The sequence below is a fragment of the Euprymna scolopes genome, chromosome 4 (genome assembly GCF_053919585.1).
Source record: "Euprymna scolopes isolate OS-2025 chromosome 4, ASM5391958v1, whole genome shotgun sequence".
NCBI lineage: Eukaryota > Metazoa > Mollusca > Cephalopoda > Sepiida > Sepiolidae > Euprymna > Euprymna scolopes.
Genome location: NC_136485.1, coordinates 46,577,915 through 46,592,354, shown reverse-complemented (window position 1 = coordinate 46,592,354; position 14,440 = coordinate 46,577,915). Strand labels below are relative to the sequence as shown.

The 14,440-nt window shown below is 35.4% G+C and overlaps 1 protein-coding gene across 2 annotated transcripts in view; it reads left to right on the top strand.

Moving 5' to 3' along the window:
* The window catches only part of LOC145267223 (IQ domain-containing protein H-like), a 259,132-nt gene that overhangs the window by 118,262 nt on the left and 126,430 nt on the right, over positions 1–14,440 (top strand). For both annotated transcript variants that reach the window (XM_080123287.1, XM_080123285.1), the window contains 2 exons: positions 10,102–10,191; positions 10,965–11,142. In XM_080123287.1, the coding sequence (XP_079979413.1) occupies positions 10,102–10,191; positions 10,965–11,142 (268 nt within the window). The remainder of the gene's footprint in view (positions 1–10,101; positions 10,192–10,964; positions 11,143–14,440) is intronic.

Below are 14,440 nucleotides of genomic sequence, written 5' to 3'. Positions count from 1 at the left end.
TGTGGTGTGCAGGCTAGAGTATTAAATGCGAAAGAGGAAGAAGGCAAAACCTTACGGACACACTATTTCGCCCACACGGCCACGAGTGCTTATGACGTCATGACATAGTTTTAGTTTGATAGTGACTTGCGAAAAGTTGAAGGAAAAATGGAATTCCTTTCACTGGTTTTATTTTTTTGTAAAGGCACTTTTCAGGGGCTTTTTTTTTTTTTTTTTTAGTAAAGTCTCTTTCTAATATGTATAAAACGTTATTTGCCGCAGTTTAAAGAGTTTTCGAACCGGTAAAAACAGTGAAAAATAACACTTTTGTTCCCGATAATAATAAATTTTATTCTCATTTCGATCCAATTACCGATCCTGCTCTAACTTCCCGATTCAATGCACTTACCAAATCTGTTCTAAATTTTCAATTCTGATACACTTATCAATTCTGTTATAAATTATCGATTCTGACACAATTGCAATAGCAAGCCCCATTCAACCCCATGGTTCACTACGGATTGTGCAGCTGCCATTGCACAAAGGCAGCATGTATTCTGCCGGTTCATGTGTCATAAGTCAAATACAAATAGGCAAAAGTTTATAGATGCTAGAAATCATTGTAAGAGAGAAACAGTCACAGTCAAAAGAAGACATGCTGAAATAGCAAGGGAATTGCAGAAGATAGGAACTCATGATTTCTGGACAATCTATAATAGTGTAATAAATAAAGAGCAATTAATAATTCCTCACTATTCAACGACCACAACTGAGAAGGTTTAACTGCTTGTCTGGTGATTCGCCTCTAATTCCACCTTAGAGCCAACAGACAACTCCTTCCTAAATTTCCCTATGCGGACTGAAGCCAGACTTGATGATCTGCAAATCACCCCTTCTCATGTCCATGATATCATAAAAAAGTTAAACACCTCCAAGATGTGTAGGTCTGATCTCATCCCTTCTATACTAATTAAGAAATGCTCAGCTAAACTAGCCTCCATACTTTCCAAACTCTACAAAAAATGCCTTGCTGAATCTTGCTTCCCTAATAGCTGGAAGATGGCTTCTGTGGTACCAGTGTACGAGGATTATGGTGAAACGACTGACCAACTCATTTATCACGCTATCAGTCTTCTCCCCTTCTTCGCTAAAATCTTTGAGACCTTAATCAATCAAGCATTAGTCCACCACCTCGTAAAAGCAAATCTTCTCTCTTACAAACAATATCGATTTAGGTAATGTCATTCTACTGCATATATTTTAACAGTCATCTCTGAACGCATATACCATACACTGGATAAGATGTGCGAAGCCAGGGCCGTAGCACTTGATATATCCAAGGCTTTTGACAAAGTCTGGCACAAAGGGCCGCTAATTAAAATTAAACCGTATGGTATAACTGGGCGTATACTAATTATGATTAAATCCTTCTTAGACAATAGAACCATCCAGGTTGTCAGCGATGGCTGTACATATAAACTGCATAACATTAATGCAAAAGAGCTTCAGAGGAGTATTCTTAGACAACTGTTATTCCTGATATTCATTAACGATCTCCCTGACAATATTGTGTCCGAGATGGATATATTTACTGTGGACACAACACTCTGTAATGTGCATGAAGGAAGAACGGATGTACACAAATCCAAGACAATGGCAGAATCCTTAGAAGATGACCTCTAGACCATAGTGGAATCAAACCGTATGGATGGTAGCATTTAATGCTAGTAAGAATAAGCTACTCTCCTTTAACAATTAAAAGAAGCGTCTCCAACCACCGATGTCCATGGCATATAACACCATACCTGATAATTCTTCCTTCAAACTCCTATTGGGTCTTTATTCACAGGCAATATGAACTGGAACAAATACATTGAGGACATTGCGAAGGCTGCTGCAAAGAAGTAAGATTCCCTCTATCGTGCTAAAAAACTTTTCACACTTGAGAGTATCCTGTACCTCTACAAAGTCACCATTCGTCCATGCATGAAGCATTGTTGTCACATTTTGGCTGGTACAACTGCAACTAACCTCTCCCTCTTGGATGGGTCCAAAAAAGAGTATTCAATCTAATATATCCCACTTTGTCAACTAAGTTCCAACCTCTATCCCATCGCTGCAATGTTGCATCCCTGTACCTATTTTACAAGTATTTTAGTAGAATGTGCTCTGATGAACTCGTTGCACTTGCGCCCCTTTAACGTATTTATCCCCGACAAAACTACTTAGCAACAAAATCACACCTCTTCATTGTTGAGATCCTTAATTCTACTTCCCTCAAACAGCTAGATTTTGGAATTCCTTTCCTGATACCTTCTTCACTGACTGTACTGATATGCAAAAGTTTGGATGTAACGTAAACCAACATCTTGTTAATCTTTCCTAGGCATGGCCCCAAATAGTAGCTCCTTACATACAACTGGCGATATGTCTTGTTAGGCATGAACGCTAGTAAAAAGAAAAAAGAAAATTCTTAATTCCGATACAATTACAGATTTTGTTAGAAATTCACAATTCTGATAGAGTTATCAATTATGATTCTAAAATCGCTTAATTAGCTTAACATGTAGAATTTTTTAGCAGTAGAGGTAGCGGGAAGTCCTCATCTATATTTTAATGTTGACATGATTTTCTTTTAATGTACCAATAACAGAAAATTAGATTTAAAAAAAAAAAAAAACCCCAAAAATTAAACAAATCATTTTGTTATTTTTCTGAAATTTTTAGATGAGGATTGATTATTCATATAATTTGGATTACTGTTCTCATTTTGATTGTTATTTTCACAACGTTTCAGTTGATATAAGTTCTAACATTCTTCAGGTGTTTCTTGTTGAACTCATGAGTTTTTCTATTCAACTGGGGAATCTAAACGAAATTTCAAACGGAACCTTTTTTTTAGTTTGTTTATTCCATTTTCACCCCAAACAAGGAACAGTGCCACTTTGATGTAGGGGGTTAGTATCGGGGACATAAGTTGCAGGGATACTATGTAGGGAGTTGAGCAGCAAGATGTCTGTTCACATTACACTTGAACTTCTGCATGTCAGTACAATTGGGAAAGCAGGAACTCGGAAGGAAGTTCCAAAGTCTATCATTTCTGATGAAAAAACTATTAGAGTAGAAGGCTTTCTTACATCTAGGGATTTCTACTGTGTAGGGGTGGGATTTTGCTGCTTGTTGGGTCTTTATGTCGAAGGGATGCAAGGGTTTGTAGTTTGTCGGAGCATTCACCATTGGGGTGCTACATTTCGTCGATGAGACAGAGGTTGAAGCTTTGATGACAGTTTAGGACCTATCAGGTTGGCGACTCTCTTTTGAACCCTGTCCAGAAGATCAGCCTAAATGTGACAACAGTACTCCATACATGGGCGAATGGTGGCCTTGTAGAGATACAGGATATTTTCAGGCATATGTAGCTTTCTAGCAGCGGCCTTGGCAATACTTTCAATGTATCTGTTACAGCTCATGTTCCCTGTGAACGTTAAGCCGAGGAGGTTGAATGAAATACTTTCAGATAAAGTATCTTTAGTCACAGCTATTTGCGGTTGAGAAGGTTTCTTGTAATTATTGAAGGAAAGAAGTTTAGTCTTAGTAGCATTGAATGTTACCATCCATTTTTGTCCCCATTCTACTACTGAGTGGAGTTCTTACTCTAGTGTTTTTGCCATTTCCTTAGATATGTGTTCATTTGTTTTCTCCTAGAGCCTACTATAGAGCGTTGTGACATCAGCAAATATACCCATCTCAAAGACAATTTTATCAGGAATAATAAAGGTCCAAGGATTGATCCTTGTGACATGCCCGCATTTATATCATATTGTTTAGATATATGACCATTGAGGACAACCTGGATTCTTCTCTTATTTAAGAAAGATTTAATTATGTTAAGTATTCGTCCAGTGATACCATAAGATCTGATTTTCCTGAGAAGACCATCGTGCCATACTCTGTCAAAAGCCTCACCTGCTTTGTCCAATATGTATGATATATACGTTCAGAGATTACATTTAATCTTTAATCCACTAGAGTTGCATGCTCTCATTCCATCAACCATGACTGGGTAGAATTCTTAAGTAATTTGCAATTGTATTATGAATTCTGCCCAATACTAAGGATTGAATGTTTAACCCCCAGAAGAGTGTAACTTTACAACTGAATTTTACCAAATACTATATCCACTACGTCACGGTTCATTGCATGGTTAAAGTGATTCCTGCTTTTGACTCCCAAGTTTGACATAAAGATTCCTGAATTCAACAAAAAGACTCTCAAGTTCGACAAGATACACCGAAGAACGTTCAAGGTTACTTCTACTGAAATGTGAAAATGACACTTAAGATGAGAACAGTAGTCCAAAGAATCTAGATAATATGAATCGTTTTTGGAATCAGAAATTAAGCTGAATTTGTTCTGATGCTGATATCCATTCCAATACCGACCAAAAATTATTGTATTTCCGATTCCTGATTCTAACTAATCGTCCCAACACTATTTCCTAAGTGAAATACATATAATTCTACTGCAAAATTTCTTCTATTTGTACTTCAACTTCATATCAAAATAGGAAAAAACCTGGTCTGTCAACATCATGTCCTTGTATTTTAATTTGAAATAATTTTGTTACTACGGATTCAATTTTCGACAATTTTAGTCTTGCATCAAAATTTTGACAAATCTTTTCAATATCTGATTAAGGTTTTAGAAAAACAAAATTCAAGTAATCTTAAGGGAAAGTTTTTAAATGCAGTTTGACGTTTTACAATTCCACCTTCAATCTAGATTCAACATTCTGATCCTTTCTTTTTGTGCTTTTCTCTCCTGAGAAAAAGAATCGATTATGAGTTGAATGATTCGTACAGTTTGGAAATATTCGACAATTGTATAATCCAGAAAATAAGTTATGCCGTAAATTCGATCAATGTAATCCGATATTCTTTTTCGTAAAGATTTTTGATTTCGTTTGAGACGATAACGAACCGAAATTTAGCTTCAGGTTGGCAAGTATTGTTGCAGAGTTTTACACCTCTACTTTATGCTACTTTAGGCTTCAGAATTGACAGAGTTCAAAATAGACTTCGTAGCTTAGTAGGGGATGCCCTTTTCTCTTCCCTGCAACCTCTTTCCCACAGAAGAGACGTTGCGAGCCTGTCTCTGCTTTATCGTTATTTTCATGGTAAGTGCTCGTCTGAGCTTCAGTCTATGGTCCTCCTCTCGCCAAACTTTCACGAAAAAACACTCATCTAGCCAAAACTACTATCAATAATTTCCCACACTCTTTATCTGTGCCTAAACCTAAACGTAGATTCCATGAACAAAGCTTCTTTCTTAGAACTGCATGCCTGTGGAATTGTCTTCCGTTTTCCTGCTTTCCAGCTGACTACAGTATAATTGTCTTCAAGTCTAACGTAAACAAGTTGTTGATGAACCTTCCCTCTAAGTAATCCAATTTACAAAATCTCCACTACTTATGATTACTACACTATAATCCCATTGACTAATGTATCCATTAACCCTTATCCTCAAGTGGCCTCCGGGCCTTGATAAGTGGTAACTCCTTTGTAAAAACAAAAAGAAACCCATCTACAAGCCTAATTTATAAATAAATGTAGCATAGTGCGAATGTGCATATATAAATGCATGCAAATTGACGTCACTGGTGTAAAAAATAAAAAGAATCTTTTTTATGTTGTCAGGGAAACAACACACGTTTTGTCCAGTTTCAGTTGCAAAGGAAACCAAGACAAAGAATAGGAAATAATCCCAACTCGCTTGTTCTTTGTAGTAACAACATTTATTTCCTCATTCTCTCTTTACCGTTGTGACGTCCCTCACATGATCGGTTTCTTGAGCGTCCTTCATGCTTCATACATGATTGCGGACATTATGACGAGATTTTGTGAGTGACGAGATAACATTCGAGATGTCGTGAGAGACAAGATAATGCTTGAGATCTCATGAGAGACATGGATAACGTTTGCAATCATTGGACGTTCTGGTTCTTTTCAGGACCTTTTGGACAACGCACAGAACACCAGGTGATTAGTCTGCAGCTTGCTCAAAGTCTTACTACTAACAAAGACCAAGTTTCCTCAAATAGTCATATTTTTTTAGTGTGTTTCCATTCAACTTATTCTAAGGGATGACTTTATTTCCACTGTCATCAAGCGCTGGGTTGAGAGAATGGCCATAAAAAAAAGTCATATACGTATGGTAGCAGGACTCAACTGCATGTCACACCAGTGGGGAAATCAAAAAGTGACTAGCTGAGATCTCCACAACTTGACCAGAAAACATGTGCTAAAATATTCTTCAATTTTAAGATTGACTTATATTTGAAATAACTCTATTGTAATTATCCTAATCAGCAACAAGTTGCAATTAATTTCCTACTAAGTTTCTATCTATCATTTTCACCCTCTTTCAATGTATTTCATTTGACGCCCTTTGACACTCTTATTTTATACAAGATCTATCATTCTCGCTTCCATCACCCTTTTCTTATCTATTTACAGCCGAAGATAATAAAGATAGGAACAAATTAAATAATTGAAATAGTAAATTATAAACAAATGAAATATTGCCACAGGAAGTAATACAATTTAATTTATAACTGGAGAGTGAAAAGTATATATAAAAAATTAGCAGGCTGCCTGGTGTTCCTATTTACAATGCCTCCCCACGGGACAGAGTTAGACACCAGGGTCGTTTTTTAACGTGGAGAAAAGGAACAAAAATAAAAATTGTCTCAGTCTTGAAGGATTTCTCCTCCACTGACAGAGAACAAGAAATTGAAGTGCAGCATCTGAAGAACAGATACTACACTTTGATCTTGTGCCGAACGCCAAGTTCCTGGTTGTAAAATACACTTAAATATGAGATTTTAATTCATGCAGATTTCCTGTTTATTATGAAAGAGACAATTCTCTGTTAATTATTATATTGTACCTAATATATAACAATGATTTCAAAAGTACGAAAAATAAGACTTGAATGCCATAAGCTAGAATCGAAACCAAAATATTTAGCTAGAAAGCTAAATATTCGTTACCATCTCACCTAAGGACATATGCATTCGTTACCATCTCACCTAAGGACATATGCATTCGTTACCATCTCACCTAAGGACACATGCATATCAAACTTAAAAAAGTAACACAACTAAACATATAAGTGCAGACTTTTGCATGCATAGTGCATACACATTATGTTGCACCTGCATACACATTATGTTGCACCTGCATACATATTATGTTGACCTACACCTGCTAAGTTTCAATTTTTCAATTTTGATATCCTATTTTTACCGGCTGAAATCCAAATCGAATTTGTTTTACTTGTCCGAATCACCTGTATATCAAGTTTCAAGTGTGTAAACCAAAAATTGACAAAGCACTTTGGTAGAGACCATTTTGTGCACACAGAGACAAAGACTTACATATATAGATAATTCATGACAGATCAAAGCTACATTAAATTCATTTGATCATCCAATCAATAAGGAAAAAAAGAAAAACTCTTTAGACAATGATATTTCAAAATTTAATGCTTCTCATCAAAAAAAAAAAAGAAGTGCAAAGTTATACACATATATAGTCACCCACATACAGCTCTTCAGTGCAGTGAGACCAGAAACTACCTCAAGCCAGGATTGAAACTCAGCCGCCCAGGTGACAGTCAGCACTTCTCAACATTATACTATTTGACTGCTACTGAGATGGTATGCGAAGTTACGATGTTAAACATTATCCAAACGACCTAAGCTCAATTTGTTTGTACAAAGAGCATTGCTTTTTACGCTAGCGGCAGCTGATTATTTTGTTGGCCAATATGCTCAACACAAGATAGGGAGCGATTATAGTCATCCCTAAACTGTGTGTGTGTATATATATATATATATATATATATATATATATATATATATATATATATATATATGTACACACACACACGCAGACACACACACACATACACACACACACACACACACACACACACATATATATATATATATATATATATATATATATATATATATATATATACAAGAATATTAACTTAAAAATCTATATAATTATAAAACTTAAATGACCTTGCAATGGGTGTTGTAACCCAACATCCGGTTTACGACTTCCGGTTTCGCATGCGTACATAAACAAATAATCAATGCGACAATAAAACGTATTGTTTTACTGTGTACGTTTTCAGCATCCCAATTGTTTTTTTCTTTTGCGTTTAAATTATCAAAATAAACAGTTCTTAATACTTACTGCATTTTTTACATCGTTCATTTCCGTATTACGTTTAAGTTATTTTAACGCAAGTTTCTTACAAATAAATCTACTTTAACCGGTGTACAACCATAAGAGCATTTTACAACTGCGATTTACCCACTGCCTTCTTTTTTTAAAAAAATTATTCTCCATTTTTAATGCACTTTTCTTAAAAAAACATTCATACATTTTCTTCTACACTACCAACATGAATAAATAATCCCGAAAATATGTTTTTTTTTAATTTGCGTTATAAACAAATAATCAACGCGACAATAAAACGTATTCTTTACTGTGTAAGTTTTCAGCGTTCCAATCGTTTTTTTTTTCACGTTTAAATTAAGATATGTCAAAATTTGAATTTAACTTTAGGTATTATGGTATCTGTTCAGTGCACATTTACCTATAAGTATGGCAAACCACTTATAATTCAATGGCTGTAAGTTTTTTTTCAAAAATAAACAATTATAAACAGAACGACTCATAGAAATCTAGCTATATTCTTTTTTCATTTTAATATACTTTCATAGAAATGTTTCTGCTATTTCACAAAAAAACTATTTACTTTACGTCACAAGTGTCACAGTCACACATTAATTCCATAGGTAATATAGCATACTGACCCAGCGGATCACGGATAGTCTAGTAAAAAATAAAGCTATACTATAGATAAATAGATGCTTAATAGATAGTAAAAAATAGGAATGCATAGAAAAAATATACCAAAGAAAATATATATATATATATATATATATATATATATATATATATATATATATATATATATATATATAAATAATAATAATAATAATAATAATAATAATAATAATAATAATAATAATAATAATACTGGCACCACAGCAAACAAATAAGGGTCAAGGAGGGTGGAAAGACCGATGAGAGAAAGCACTAACCAGACCTCCACTGATTGAGGGCAAAGAGAACTGGGACTTTGGAGAGACTTATTGCCACCAAAATTCCAGTGAAAAATAATGGTCGCTGCCAACGAGAAATCAATGATAAGCGGCTGTTGCGATAGCACAACTTCTTTGGCAAAGGTTATCGAAAGAGGTGTTGCGTACTGGAAATCTGGGGAGAATTTTTGTCACTTGGACTCCATAGAACACTACAAGTTATTCTCAAAGATCACTACTCCTAGTGAGACTACTGTGTGACTACTCCTAGTGAGTAAATAATAATAGCTAAGAATAAAGATAAAATACAAAAACACAATAAACATGCGATAGAAAATATACAATGAAATAAAAAATAAAATAAAAAATAAAAATTTGCAATCCAGACTTTAAAAAAACAGCATAGTAAAGTCCGTAAAAGTATTAGGGAAGCATCATTATTTATTTGTTTATTATATATACGTATATATATCTGTGTGTGTGTGTGTGTGTGTGTGTGTGTGTGTGTGTGTGTGTGTGGGTGTGTGTACAGAAGATGTTAAATAGAAAGTAAATAAAAAGAAACTAAGTTTGAATTTCTTATTTTTACTTATATTTTGCTGGCTTTACAAACTTAAATCTAACGCAGGCTCAATGGGTAACTCAGTAGATAATATTCTTTCTAATATTAAATTATTATTTAATTATGTTAATATGCTGATTAGTAAACATGCAATAGTAGCCTTTTCCAATTTTTTAAAAACTTGTACAGTATATTTGCTACATGAGAAAACACAATTGTAAAAAAGAAAACAACAACAAAAAAAAGAAGTGAAAACTGTATCATTTTTAGAAAAAAACACTTGAAAATTATGTAAAAGGATAAGTTATAAAAAAATGTACTTTTATAAAAAAAACATGTTATTTGACAAAAGCTATTTTTTTTTTTCATCCAGGTTGTGCCATTAACAAAAAAGAAAATCGTTACTGGCTCCACAATTGAACGACTCACGCCTTTTCCAAGAGCCAACCGATTTGATCCATTGGTATGTCTGTCTGTCAAGCTAATCTTAATCAAAATCTGTTGTCGTTTTATGATTTATGTTTATTTCATGAATCTATATGCATATGCCTGTGTATCTATATTCCTGTATGGCCGCGGCCCACGATGAAACATAAAAATTCCACGATCCTGGTTGCAGCACATCAGATGGAGAAAATTGCTGTTTCCACTCTTCATGAGAAACTGTCGCACAGTGGTGTCTCAATTGGTACAGCCGCCACACCGGTTTACCGCCAGTCATCTGATTTACTATAAAGTGTGTTCTACATTGACGTCAATGGCTCAAAGCCACATGATAGTCTGCTTAAAACATGGAGGAGATTAATTAATGATGACCTGATATTGATGGTGACAAAAAAATCTATATCGTAGGATGTTTCACACACAGAGCCTACGTGCTACTGTGGACCACATGTTGGGCTGCTTCAGACATGGAGGGATCAGTTTGATCCTCTAAGGGGGCACAAATGAAACGGCCACAAACAGGAAAAATTTGAAGTCATTCACGAAACATCTAACCTCAGCATGATACATAAAGTCGAAGAATGAAATGAAAAGCTTTTAAGAATTCTCGAACTACTTCGTAACTTTTACAGTGTAACTCACAGTATAAGTTAGTTTTGATTCACGTTTGCAACTTTCAAGCACACTCATGCAGTATAAATTCTGTACGATTTTCCAATGTCATTTTCTTCACTATTATCTTTACTTTTATAAACGCTTATTACAATGACGTTTCTTTTTTATTATATGTAGCTCACACCTCCTCCGATCACAGAGAAGGACGCCCAGAAAGGTCTTCTGAGTTTATTGCAACGTGGTTTGATCCCCCCGAGTACTGAGATAACTCTTGAACCACCTCCAGTTGAGCTAAAGCCGATTCCCTATTCGGAAGGAAGTCAGAAAAAGAAAAAAGTAATTCCGGCAATCATCGGTGAGTTTAAACTTAAAATAAAACACTCAATTCAATTCTGTCTTATGATAAAGCAAAGAACATAAGTTAGTCGTGAGCCTTCATATCTGCAAACGTAATGAAGCTTCAAAGTGTAATCTGAGCCCTACGTTTTCTTATTGTATGAAGTATTCATGAAGTTATACCATAGAAACGTTGATAAGTCAAAGACTATAATCACGCTCACTATAATTTTGGATGCAGGTTATGAGCACTTTTTCCTGGCTCGGTACAAAACCGGTTTCGAAATTTATTGGCGAAGTCATTTTCTCATCCTTACAAGCTCTTTCTCACCGAAGAGACGTTGAGAGTCTATCTCTGTTCTATCTTTATTCATGGCAAGTTTTCATTCTATGTCTCCCCCTCCTGCCTGTAAAACATTCACAACACGCACTTGTTTTGCTGCAATCACTGTCAGCAATTTCCCCTACTCCCCTACTCTCTGTGTCTAAAGGTAAACGAAAATTCCATGAGTAAAGTTTCTTTCCTAGAACTCTAGTATCGCACTATTGAACTATCTAATAGAGATCTTTGTTATTTATTTGTGCCTTTACTCTCACAAGTGGTTAAATTGCGCGCGCGCACACACACACACACACACACACACACACACACACATATTCTCTTTCACGCGTATGTTTCGATATCAAAACTCAGCCAGTGTAACTGTATGCTACACTTAGAAAAACGTATAAAATGCACATACATTTTCGTTTCTTAATATTGTTTTTATCTAAAAGAATACTTTTAATAGTCTACGAGTTTTACAGTCGTGTTCTTTTAAGAGTTGAATTTCTTTTATACTCAGTTCTGACATTTTCTTTGCGTTTTCGTTTTTTCAGACATCTCATTCATTTCCTTTTTTAAACTATTTAATGCTAACAATTCATTCTGCGAGTCCAATACGTTTTTATCCTTTCAGTTATTTTATGGTATAACTGTTATACTGAAATTATTGTATTTTACTTCAGCATGTTTGATGAGATTTCTGCGGGAATTCAGCTGGGGAGATATTTAATAGTTGAAACATTTGAATAACATTTCGAAGTTTGTAATAAAAAACAAAAACAAGTGAGGTAATCTTTGGAAGATACGAGTTGAACTATTATGCATTGTGTATGGTGTGTTCTTTTTAAAATGCAACGAACTTTAAATCAAAATAAATCAAAGTAAAATATTTTTATTTTTTCAATATGTGGTATCTCAAAAATTAATTTTTGACATTTATAATGTAAATACAATTTCGGGTATATGTCGCCGTGCCTCATGAGTATATGGTGTAATCTAGAGATCAAATTTGCAAACTCTATGCATTAAATTAAGCTGCATTTCGGCAAGAAGGCATCGAATGTTGTCTTCCAAGTGGTCTATTGTGTCTAGTTTATCAATGTAGTCATGGGATATTACAGATCCTCACATAAAATGGAGTTAAATCGTATGACCGAGGTAGCCAGTTGACATGTCTGTTTCATGAAATTATTCGTTCATTAAATGTTTCTCTCAGTAAATTTATATTATTTGCAATTTTCAAATGCTGGACGGATGTCAGTCTCTTCATGATAAATTACCAAACCAAGCTGAAATCGAAATAACCGATGGTTACCAAATCTGTTGTTAACGAAAATAGAGTTGTCAATTAAAAGTTCACCACCTTAAAAAAAGAAGAAGAAAAACACCCTATAGAAATAAACGTTGTTTCTATTTCTAAATGAAAGTAGAAAGTGAAACGATAAAATTGTCGCCTTAAAGAAAACAATACTACAGCTTCATTTTAAAACTTTTCCTGAAAAAATCAATTCAGATAACTTGATTATGTAATAGAGCTGATATCTTAATGTAACTGACTTCAGCCTCAATCACTGCCTCGATACGGGTCCAGAAATGGGAGCATGTCTTTTCCACAAGTATTGGCGGAAGCTTGGCGAATACTCGGCAGATGGCTGCGATCAGGCTGGCTTTGGTGTTGTGGGAGGTCATGTTGGTGATGTTCTCGACATATGATGAAACAAAGTAGTCCAGTGAGTTTATGTTGGAGGAGGAGGGAGCCCAGTTTATGTTGGAGGAGGAGGGAGCCCTGGGTCTCTTTGGAGTTGTAGGTTGGCACCGAGACCTGCTGCCACGCCCAGGGTCTGCCAGCAGCCACCTGATTGCACCGAGGGATCACCACACTTTTCAGCACAGCCAGGTACACTTTGGTGTTGCCTTTTAAGCCAACTTCGAAGATGTGAGGTGGCATGATGTGGCTCTCACTTGAAAGCACATCAAAGGCCATAACCGTGTCCGGAAACTTTGCTGAGCTTTGTCTGCAAACGTTGAACTAGATTTGCATTTTGAGTGTGCTGGCAATGGTCCTGTTGTCATAACTTAGATCGGTAGAAAGCATGACTTGTACAGCGACTTACCTCTGATCTTGTTCGTTGAACATTTTGTCACTTTCAGACATGATAGAAGGCTCCTATTGCTCTTGGGATTTGTACACAACTGACCAACTAGTAGATGGTCTGCAACAAAAACAAAACAAAAACGTTTTTCATCAAATGGAAATGGAATCATGTAATCTTTTCTAGTGCGACAATTTTATCGTTCCACCTGATAGGGATCTTGCAATAGTATCATATGGCTAGTTCTGATTGTGCAGCATTATCGTTTTTAATTTGGCTAAATCAAAACTTGAGATAGTTTAGATATCGAGATGCGAATTGAACGAATGCTAAAATGCAAATCGTCCTAATTCTATACCCTCTTTCTTTCTACATGTATTTTTTTACTTGGGAGTCACCACTTATCAAGGCCCGAAGGCCACTCGAGGATAAGGGTTAATGAATGTAAGGTGGCAGTGTAGTAATCGTTAATGGTGTAAATTGGGTAGAATTTGATGTTTTGTGAGGATGATTCAACAAAAACTTGTTTACATTGAATTTGAAGGCTACTATGTTGTATTCAACCAGGAAGCAGATCAGCGGAACAGTGTTTCACAGGTGGACAATTCTTGGAAAGAAGCTTTGTTCATGGAATCTGTATTTAAATTTAGACACAAATAGAGTGTGGGGGAAATCGTATATAGTGGTTATAGCAAGTCGAGTGTTATTGTAAAAGTATGGCAAAGAGGAATCATAGATTGAAGGTCAGTCGAACGCTTGCCATGAAAATAACGATAGAACAGTGACAGGCTTGGGAAAGATTTTGCAGGGAAGAGAAAAGGGCATCCCCTACTAGATTTTGAAACCGGTTTTGAACTCTATCAATGCAAGATATTGCGCGCCAAGCAGCTCCTATCCAG